Source organism: Hydra vulgaris, chromosome 08 (assembly GCF_038396675.1).
Source record: "Hydra vulgaris chromosome 08, alternate assembly HydraT2T_AEP".
NCBI classification, from domain to species: Eukaryota; Metazoa; Cnidaria; class Hydrozoa; order Anthoathecata; family Hydridae; genus Hydra; species Hydra vulgaris.
Genome location: NC_088927.1, coordinates 45,932,556 through 45,944,494, shown reverse-complemented (window position 1 = coordinate 45,944,494; position 11,939 = coordinate 45,932,556). Strand labels below are relative to the sequence as shown.

Sequence of the window (11,939 nt, the reverse complement as noted above, 5' to 3'; positions counted from 1 at the left end):
GTGACAATTTTACTTGATTGAAAAGTGAAAGTTACGTTGCCAAAATATTGTGTATTTTTGAACTTTTTTTATTCACAATAAAAACATGTGATTAGAAACTTGGAATGATATTCTTTATTTTATTTACTATTTTTTTATAATTTAGTTTCAGAGATTATCTTATTTGGGATATTGCCGGAATACCGGATATTTTTTTTTTTTAATTTATCTTTTTCCAAATATCCGAAAAGTTTTCCATACATGCAAGTTAAAGTATATATTATTGTCATCTATTTGTTTTTATGTTGTTTTAGTCATCATTTATACAAAAATTAAAAAAAGTTTTTAAAAAATTGAGAAACAACTTGACTGAATGCAAACTTAAGGGAAAAACGAGGGGAAAAATATTCTGAATTTTTTCAGGATATTTTCCGCAAACATTTTTCCAGATTTTTTAAATATAATGATCATATAAAATATGTAGTTTATATATTCATTATTGTAATTACTTTTTATTTTACTTTTATAATAATATAATTATTTTGCATTGTAGTTTTATAATAATTAATAAAAAAAGTATTAGGGTATAAGATATCTTATAACGTCGCAGTGCATTTTTGAAAAAAATAAAATGTCACATATATAATATTTTATCTAAACATTATATTATCGTATATCTAAGTTTTATCAATTTAGGTTTAATAAATATATTACAAAGCTTAGTTCAAAATCGTGTAAAGTTATCGCAGATAATTCTCATATTGCAACACACAAAAGATCAAACCCTAATACAAGGTATACTTTTTTTTCTACCCTACTATATATTATTTTAGACTGTCAAATTTGTCGATGAAATTAATTTAATAATAAATAAGTTATTATAACTTATTTAATATTAAATTTATTAAGCTACACGACAAATCATAAGTTCTGCATATAATATTATTGACTTGGAAGACCCAATGGTATTGTTATGTTATTGCCTAGGAATATCATTCTGTAGTAAGACCCAATAACCTTTTAACTTTTAAAGTTTGAGAAAATTCATTTTTCCCTCTCTTCGTCTTCTTTTGTGATCGCACCCTGTAGCAAGAATTTAATTTAGTTCATATCTTGTTGGAGAATGCAACTTGGTTCTGAGTTGAATTTTCAGCACTCGGTATTTATTGGTAACCTAATTTGACAATACTTTATTATACATACTTTTAGTTTTATACATTTTTTTATATAATACATAATTAGGGGTAGATGAGGCTCCTTAGCCGTGGTGAATGTTTCCTCAGCAAAAGAAGCCTCAAGGTAAAAATCTCACCATGAGTAAGGAAAATCATGATATAAAATCCCCACTATAACGTTGGTTGGTTATGTGGTAACTATTACATTTTTAAAAATTGTTTTAATTTTTCTGTGTGCATTCTAAAATGACCTTTAATGTTGTTCAAAACTTTGTAGATTACTCGTTTAAAGCAACTTCGTTGGCTTTCACCTTTGCATCTAGTGAGTTAATGTATGAACAAGGTAATGCAGAAACAGATGCAAGTATAAGAAGATGGAAAACAAAGAAAACAAATTATTTAATCAGATGTTATCACATAAGGTGAGTACAGGTCTTTTTCTAATCACGCGCATCAATTATTAACTATATATATATAAATATATATATATATATATATATATATAGATAGATATTAGATAAAGATATAAATAGATAAACAATATTTTTTGAAACTTGTATTTTTTATTTTGTGCTTCATTTTTTTAATTTTCTGTCGACTTTTTTGTTATATCTTTTTTTATTAAATCTTTATTTTATAGCAATTAGAGTATAAAATTAGAAGGCAAATGACTTTTTTTATTTTTCTACATTGTATGTAGTATTGTTTTCTCAAAATTATTTTTATTTAGATAAAAGAAAACAAATAACAGCACTAGAAAATTTGTTGCCAAAATAGTTGGCAACTCAAAAAAGTAAGATTTGTTTTAAAAGTTTGTGATTTAAGATAATTATTAAATAATCATATTATTATTTTAGAATTTATTTGTTTCTTTTCAGCTAAATCTGATTCATTGGATAAAGTTTGATGCGTGCTCTTATAGGAGAAAATATTGACTGATTCGTTAGATTATGTTTGAAATGTGCTTTTATGGAGAAATATTGATTGATTCGTTAGATTAAGTTTGAAACGTGCTCTTCGTAAGTTGCAGATCTGTGACTTTGTACTTAGTACTTATTGGATATAAGGAGGATATTTTACAAAAGTGCAGCTTTTATTACAAATTCAAAATGTTTATGTCAAGAACTAATATACTGACTAATAAAACCATGTAATTTAATACGTATTAAATATTTCCTCGAAGATGGGTCTTTTTTCTTTACACGAATTTAAACACTTCGTATTTATAAAGCATAATTATTGCTTAAATATTACGTGCCAAAATTAACGTAAAAGCACGTCTTTTAGACACTTATGGGGACCAAAAAATCACCTAAATGCCACGTGCCAAAATAACGTGAAATTCACGTTTTTGTCACGTCGCTGTGCCTACTGGGATGAAAAATAACAAAATCTATACAGTTAACCTTGGGAGTTTTCGTATTTCTTTTATGGCTGATTTTAGAACGCTAGGTAAAATATTTTCTGAAACTTAGATGACTCAAAAGTTATTTGTAAACAATAACCCATCAATTTCTTTGCACCATTAAAATCACTATTGGCAACTCTTTAAAAAAGTAGACAACTTCTCTGTTCCAAAATAAATCTATTTTAAGATAATCATAAATTCAGAAATGTGCGATTTCAGCTTATGATTTTTAGACAATGAAATGGTTTTTTAGGGTTTTTTTATCTAAAGTTATGCCATTTTATCTAAGTTATTTGATTATATGAAAAAAAAATAATAATAAATGGTGCAATGGTTTCATTGCTTTTAAATTTACAGTAAAAATCATAAAACCCTAAAAGTTTGAAAATAAAAAGTTTGAAAAAACAAAAGTTTGACCGACCGTGATTTAACAAATATATATAATTAGACAAAAAGTTTTAACAGACTTTTTCCGTACCCTTTCGGTCATTGTCAATAAAAAATTGCGTTATTAAAAAATTAGGGTTAATAAAAAATTGAGCGCGATTGAATGATATCACTTTTGGGTAAACAGTATTTTTGCCTGGTTTTCTCAGATAATGGCTTTTAAGTTGCTAATAATTCTATTCTTTTATGTCTGTTTTATTATAAAAAATTAAAATTAAATTTTTTTTAAATATAATTTGTTACTTAAATTAATTAATTACTTTATCATCTGGACAAAAAAAAAATTGTGTTACTTTAAAAATATAATTTAATTACGTGGCACAAATGAGCCCTCACAGAAGATACTTTTCAACACAACATTCAACACACAACACAAATACTTTCACAAAGTATTCCTTCATTGGGGATACTTTATTCCAGTTTTAAAGATTAAGGTCGTAACCCTTGAAATAAATTATGATTTTTGATATCTAATCGATTTATTTAAGAATTTTGTTAGCTTTTCACATATGTGTAATATGAATGGTTTTTTTGAATGTAATTGCAAAAATGTTGATATAATTTAAAGTAGAGATTTTATTTTTCCATAAAAACCCCCTAGCAGGGTAACGCACACTGATTTTTAATGTTAGAGACAGTGGCGGGTCCAGGTCATCTTTTAAGGTGGATTTAGCTGGGGGGTTTTGGGGGCCGAGGGTTTTAATTAAACGTTTTGCGAAGTCGGGAAATCGTAAACTAGATTTTGTAATATAAATTGTTTTACTTTTACTAGAACACTACTACACTAGTCTAACAAACTGAACTCTGCAGCATTTAAATAAATTGTATATCAATAACTTCTAATTATAATTTTTAATAAAGAGAAAAAAAAAATTAAAAAAGAAAATATACTATTGTAGGGGAGGGAGTACAATCGCCTCCATAGCCCCTACCTCCCACCCACCCCCATATGGATCCGCCACTAGTTAGAGATAGCTAACTTTCAGACATGGAGCAAACTCAAAACAGTTACATGTTTAAACCTATGTTACATGTTTAAACCCTCCTCTCTTCCCGAAACGTGAAAGCATATAGTTTTTTAAATATATTTTTAATTATTCTTAACTAAGTTTATAGGGTAGAGCGGGCATATAGGGACACTTGAGAAACAAACGCTTGCTGATGATAAAATAATCAAATTTTAAGTTAATTCTTATATTTTTGCTAAAATTCATTAGTTTAAAAAAAAAAGAAAAAAAAAATCAAAAATAAACTACGACAACCTAAGTAACGAAACTCTAGAGGAGCAAAAGTTTTATACTTTGCGAGTAGGTGGGGCAAAACGGGACAATTAAAGAATGCAATCTATCATTTAAACTTGTTCGAACATTATGCTCAAATTGTTCAATGTTAGATAATTTCTTAAAACCAGTTTTAAAAGAGGTGAAAAATATTTTCAAAAAAACATCCACTTTTTATTAGTAAAACAAAATTACCATCAGTTCAAAACACATCTTCTGTCGCTGTATCGCATAAGAAAATTAGATATGATACCCGGCCGGATAATCCAGCCAAAGTGGTGAATAATTTACTATCTAGTATCTGGCCGGATTTATCATATATAAATATATTATCAGTAGATGACGAAAATAATAGATAATTTTATGGCATGTGTAAAACCCTTTTTAATGCGGTAAAAAATTGGTACTTAAGCTTATAGGTCAATTTGTTAGCTAATCAAAAAAGTTTTTGCTAATGGCTCAAAATTTATTACATTTACTATTACACTCATATTTAAAAAGTATTTCGAATTAAAAGTAACATAGAACATTATTTAAAAACATAAGTCACCGTCATTTACATATGATATTATTAGCCCCCTTAAATAATGAGTTTGTAAACTTTCTACTTTTATTATTTTGCTAGAAATTTTTGGGTTACTAAGGAACTTCGAGATAGTTTGCGGAACGGAAATGAGACTATAAATTCATGTATTTAATTAACAAAAGTAAAAATTAAGTAATTTAGTAAAATAATATAGTAATTGCGCAAGTGTAACTTTTGAATGACTAAACTCTTGATCATTATTGCTGACGTCGTTACTAAATTTAGTTACCTAAAAGTTTCCCAAAAAGAAAAATCATTCAGCATTTACAGTGGCTGATTAAACCACGTTGTGTTTAATATATACCCCACACATGCAGAACTAAATAAGCACACACGTGATGTTTATTTATTAACAGATATTTGTTAACACTATTATTTTTAAAAAGTTTCCGTTCGTTGGTCTGCAGTGAAAACAAATATTAATTTATCTAATGTAATTACATAGTCTGCACAATATTATTTAAATGTTTATACTAGGGGTCGGCAACTTGCTGCTCACAAGCCAAATTTGGCTCTTCTGATTTCAAGACTCTCGAGCTTCATACACAATATTATAAAATTGAAATAAAAATGTTGTTGCCTCTTTACAAACTTAACCATACATACGTGCATCTTTTTGCACTCTACCACAAAGTGCTATGATGTTTAAAAAATATTTTTTTTATTTTATAAATGTATGAATAATTAATAAACTTTTGAAATTTCATGTCCATCACCAGAACAGAAGACATTGTACTAGAGTGACGAATTTTGCAAAGAAGTTACTTTATACTATACATATTAATAAGTTGACGTTTTTTTTTGTTAATATATAATAAATATATTCATAATTATATTGAAACTGATTAAATCTTTCATTTATTCTTTATTGTTCATTATATAAATCTTTTTTTATATATATATATTTTGCTATTCGCAGAGACCATGCCCAAGTATTTATTCAAAATAAGTTTTACAATATAAGAATGAATAAAATACGTATAGTCAGAATTAGAATTTTGTTAACGTTACAACAAGAACGCGGATACTCGCAGAAGATCATTAGATCTTGTCATCGAGAACCGCCTAAACAGATTTTAAATAATAAACAATCCTTTAATAATTCATAGACAAGTATTCACACATAAATACAAAGATAATTATTTATACATATTTAAACATACAAACATGTAAATAAATATACTTACACATCAATATATATATATATATATATATATATATATATATATATATATATATATATACACATACAAATAATACGCACAAATACACATACATATATACGTATATATATATATATATATATATATATATATATACATATATATATATATATATATATATATATATATATATATATATAAGTTAAGATAAAAGATTTCGTATATATAAATTACGATAAAATATTTCCTAAGAGTATTAATAAAAAACAAAACAAACTTAAAAATATATCAGAATATTTTCAACTGAGAAAAGAATTTCTTTCAATTTTCTTTTAAACAAGAAAAAGTTCCATTCATGAGAGAAATGAAAAAGTTTTAACACTATTTTGTTCCATAAAAATGCTCCTCTAAATGAAATACAAAATTTACCAAATTTAGTTTTGAAAACTGGTTGAAGAATAAAATTTTCATTACGCAAATTGTATTTATTTTTAACTTTTAAAGAATATAAATTGTGAAAAGAAATAGGAGATGTGCGAGACTTACATTTAAACATAAAACACAATACATTAAAAATATTAAGTTTATATATATTAAGAATATTCATTTCGTTTAAAAGAGGCTTAGCATGATAAAATCGATGTTTAAAATTAATAAGTCGTACAACATGTTTCTGTTGGCGATAAAGTGGTTCTAATTTAGTTTTACTTACACTACCCCAAGCCGCATTAGCATAGTTTAGATGGCAATGAATAAAAGAGTGGTAAAGCTGAATTAAAGTATGTTTATTTAGCATGCTTCTTATTTTAAATAGTATTCCTATACTTTTGGAAATTTTAGAGGATAAGTTTTCAATGTGTTTTTTCCATGTCAGATTTTCATCAATAAAAACCCTTAAAAAATTTGTAGCCGTTACTCTTTTAATTTGAATGTCATCTATAAAAAGAGTAGGCAATTCACTTGGTAGAAGATGTTTTTTGTAGTATGGATGAAAAAGAGACCATTTTGTTTTTTCAATGTTAAGAGAAAGCTTATTAATTTAAACCATTCTGAAATTTTAATTTATTCTATGTTCATACTTTGAAATAGGGTAATTATGTTACTATGAGATAAAAAAAAATTCGTGTCGTCAACAAACATAATTGTCATTAAATTAGATGCTTCATAAAGATCGTTTATGTAAATGAGAAATAGGAGAGGTCCTAGGACAGACCCTTGAGGAACTCCGCATGTTACATCTAACAAGTTTGATTTCGATGATACGTCATAGTGAAGAAATTGCTTTCTATTACTTAAATAACTTTTTAAAAGCTTCAAAACATTGCCAGAGATTCCATAATGTTTAAGTTTTTTAAAAAGAATTTTAGGATCTATCGTATCAAAGGCTTTAGACAAGTCAATAAAAATGCCTAAAGTAAATTTGGAACTTTCAAATGATTCAGTAATATATTGTGTTATTTGGAGTATAGCGTGTTCAGTGGAGTTATTTTTTTTAAACCCATATTGATTTTTGTATAGGATATTATTTTGAGAAAGATGATTAAAAATTTTTATTATAAAGAATTCTCTCTATAATCTTTGAGAAAACAGAGAGAACAGATATTGGACGGTAATTACTAACATTAAGTAAGTCTCCACCTTTAAATATTGGTGAAACTCTAGCTATTTTTAATTCACCAAGAAAAATTCCTTGTTGAATTGAACATTTAAATATTTTAAAAAGGATATTTTTTATGATATCATATGAATCAATGACAATGTTTCCATTGATATCATCAGAACCGACTGCTCTATTTAACTTTAGCATTTTAAAAGCTCTATCAAATTCATCAAAAGACAATTCAAAAGAATTTAGATAAGATATTAAAGGAAAACTACATCTGTTTATTGTTTTGTTTATGTTTGAAATTTTTAATGCTAAATTTGGTCCGACTAAAGTAAAGAATTCATTCATTTTATTAGCTACCACTCCTGGATCATCAAATATTTTATTATCAATTTTAATAGCTTTAGGTAAAGAGCTAGCTTTCAATTTTTTACTGCCTGTAATTTCTCTTAAAACTTGCCATGTTTGCTTTGAATTATCTTTATATTTTTCTAGTAAATTTATGTAGTATCTTTTTTTTAAATTTTTTCTTTGCATTTCAAATTTTTTGCGTAATTCTTATAAATTGTTTTACTTTCTAATGTTCTCGTTTTTAAATACTTTATATACAACTTTTGCTTAACTTTAGAACTTTTTCTGAGATCTTTTGTAACCATGGTGACGTGAAATTTTTTTTTTTAGTATTTTATGTTTAGGAAAATTAATATCATAAATTTCAAAAAATGTTTTTAAAAACGAATTATAAGCTAAATTAGCATCATTAGAATCTATATGTTTCCAATGAAGTAAAGATAATTGTTCCTTAAAAGCAGAGCAATTCGCTTCCGTAAAAAAACGTTTGATGAAAGGTTTATTATGGTGTAGAATTTTTTTGATGTTTGTGTTTATGGAGAAAAAAATGGGAAAGTGATCAGAGACGTCACTTTTAATAATGCTTTTTATTAAAGATAAGTTAAAAACGTCAGTTGTAATTATATTAACTAATATGGAGTTGATGATATTCTGGTAGGCTTATTTATTAACGGTATCGCTCCAATTTCGAAAATGTCATTGTAAAACTTTTTAATGTTAGTATTAGTGTGGTATTCAAAATAGTTTAAATTAAAATCACCAACTATGTAGTTTAATTTCTTTTCATGTGAACTTTTTTTAATTATATCATTATGTAAAAAGGCATTAAAATCCTCAATTAAGCCATTTGGTGGGCGATAACAACAACTTAAAATTATATTTTTGGCATTTTTAGTTAAAATTTCAATACTTAAAACCTCTTTATCGCCATCAGAAATGCTTAAGTCTGGCCTGTTAATAAACCGCAAGTATTCATTCACGTAAAAAAGAATACCACCACCTTGCTTTTTATTTTTACGCGCTAAAGAAATTAAATTAAAACTTGGAAGGTGGAGATTTGAGTTTTTAACATCATCAGAACTGCACCATGTCTCTGTAATGCATATTATGTTAAAAGTATTAGAAGTTTCTTCTATATTACTATGAAAAGTATCAAAGTTTTTTTTTAAACTTCTTATATTAAAATGAATAACATTAAGAAAATCCCTATTAAGATAATCTTTCAATTCATTGTTATAAAAATAAGAGCAGTTTTGCAAGTATGCTGAGAATGAACTGGAAAAGTGTGTTGAAATGAGTGTCAGAAAGATACGGCACCGGTGTCACGAAATAAATGTTCCCCATTACAGAATTTCCCTCCGGCCGAAATATTCTTTCCGGGGGGAAATTTATTTCGAAATAATATTTCCCCCCTCGTAATATTTGTTCCCCTATCTGCGAAATAAATTTTCCTCCGTGATATTAGTTCCCCCTTAATACTTAATAATATACAAATTGACATAACTTGCGCAATTAAATGCGCATATAGATAGATCTAAATGCTAAATGCTACTTTTGGTTCAAATGCTAAAATAACAAAATCTACATAAAAAAACAAAGTTTCGCTAGAATCGAACGCATCTTTTATAACTTTTTTTGTTATATAAAGTTTTTTCATGCAAATCTCTAATAAGTTGCTAACAAATTATACGTTTTATTGTTAAAAAAATAACTTCGTGCAAGTTTGGACGTTTTTAAATGTTTTGAAAAGGTTGTTTGGAATTTTTGTTTGTATATTTATGATTATGTTATTTAAATCTATATAAGTTTTTTTGTTATGTTTAGTAAAATAATACTATAAATTGCAAATAATTTTTATGATATAACTTTCATTTCATATTTATTATAGTTATTTGCTTTCTGTAACGAAAACGAATACTTGCTAACGTTTATAATTCAACTAGTTAAATAAAATTACAAATTACTTGCAAAAATAAGTTGTTTTTATTCGATATAATGATTTAGTTATTTTAAACAAGAATATGGAAAATGAAGAAAGTAAAGCTCTGCAAATGTATCTCGGGAAAAATGAATATCCTTATAATTATACGAAAGACGATAAAAGAAAACTTCGAAAGAAAGCAGAATCCTTCCGGTTGGTACATGAAGATTTATTTCATATCGGAAATGAAAAAAAACTACAACGTGTGGTAACTGGAGAAAATCAACGAAACCGTATAATACAAACTCTCCACAGCAACATAGTTGGAGGATGTCACTTTGGGCAAAACGCCACTATCAAAAAAGCAACTGATAGGTATTGGTGGAAGTCGATTTCAAAAGACATACGAAAATTTGTAGCATCCTGCCCTGAATGTCAACGTGCGAATCCTAAAAACAAACCATCACATGCGACGCTTCATCCAATCCCAGTACATGACATTTTTCACCGTTGGGGAATAGATCTAATTGGTCCGTTGAAAGAAACTAAGAGCGGAAAGAAATATGTTGTAGTAGCAACAGAATACCTTACTAGATGGGCTGAAGTTAGCAAAAGACGCGTAATCTTTTCATCGTTTCATTCTCCGTCTGGTATTCAGATTTGGAGCTTGCTACATTCTACTTCATGACCAAGGACGCGAGTTTTGTAACAAGCTCGTGGAAGATCTTTTATTGATATTAAATATGGAATCCGCCAAAACATCAGCATATCATCCTCAGACTAATGGACTGACAGAAAGGTGATAAATGGTTATACTTTTTTTTATCTTTGTACAGTTTTAATAGCAACTTTAAAATTAGTTTTTTGTTTAAAAAAGGAGCATTAATTATTTGCTTTAAATACAACAGTTACTAACTATAATTTATTTATTTAATCTGCACAATAGGTTTAACCAAACATTGATTACCTATTTAATGAAGCTCGTAAACAACGAAGCAAACGACTGGGATGAACTACTGGACCCGGTGGCTTTTGCATATCGAATAAATAAACAAGCTTCTACGAAATACTCTCCCTTTCAGATTATGTATGGAGTTAAAGCTCAGATTCCAGTTGATTTAGAAAACCAGACAAGAGAAGTTTTTCAATGGGATACCAAAATCGATGAAGCCAAACAAGGATTACAAATGAAAGATTTCGCTGAAAAAATTGGTGCGAAAAGAAACGTAGCTAAAGAGAACATCGCAATGGCACAAAATATTTAGAAGAAACGTTACGATATTAAACATTTAAGTCAAAAATTTGCAGTTGGTGATAAAGTTTTGAAATGCAACAGACGTAAAGACACACGAATGGGCGATAAGTTGGCCCAGAGATTTCACGGCCCTTACACGATAATAAAGGTTTTGGACAAAGGAGTTTATCGGTTGCAAGATAAAAAAAGAATATTGAAACAAACTGTTAACGGTATCAACTTAAAAAGATGGAGTGAACAACGGGATACAGCTATGTCAAATCAGTCTGATGCCTCCGATCAGAATAATGATGAAGTTATAGCAACAGAAACAATCGATAATCAACAAATGGTTTCAAAATCTGAATACTGGATTTCAAAGTACAATCTGACCATTGGAGATAAACAGATCCTGTTTTCAAACGCATGGTTGAACGACAGAATTATTGATGCAGTCAATAAAATGGTTTCAACACATCTTGGTAACAAAAACATTCAATCAACTCTTCTAGTTCAGACACGATCTGGGTTCAAAGCAGTTACCTGTGAGTCCATCATCATTCTTCACGACGTCAACCATTGGGTGACAACTGCATGTATTGACAGAGAGGTTTTGTATTTAGATAGCCTTCATGGTTCTGTTTCAAACTATGTTAAAACTCAAATGAGACAACTGTATTTTAATTTTGTTAATACCGAGGGTTTTCTTCCAGTAACTGTGGTACCATGCGCACTACAACCGAATGCATCTGACTGTGGTGTTTATGCAGCTGCCTTTGCATTTTAGTT

At 27.8% G+C, this 11,939-nt stretch overlaps 1 protein-coding gene across 1 annotated transcript; it reads right to left on the bottom strand.

Moving 5' to 3' along the window:
* Window positions 1-7,578: 7,578 nt before the first annotated feature.
* LOC136083347 (uncharacterized) lies at window positions 7,579-8,181 on the bottom strand. Its single transcript, XM_065802743.1, has one exon. It carries the CDS (start codon window positions 8,179-8,181, stop codon window positions 7,579-7,581), a length of 603 nt encoding a protein of 200 aa, XP_065658815.1.
* Between the last annotated feature and the right edge of the window lie 3,758 nt (window positions 8,182-11,939).

Excerpts from the sequence above, each read along its gene's own strand:
- LOC136083347 (XM_065802743.1), bottom strand. The coding sequence starts at position 8,181 with ATGCAAAGAAAAAATTTAAAAAAAAGATACTACATAAATTTACTAGAA.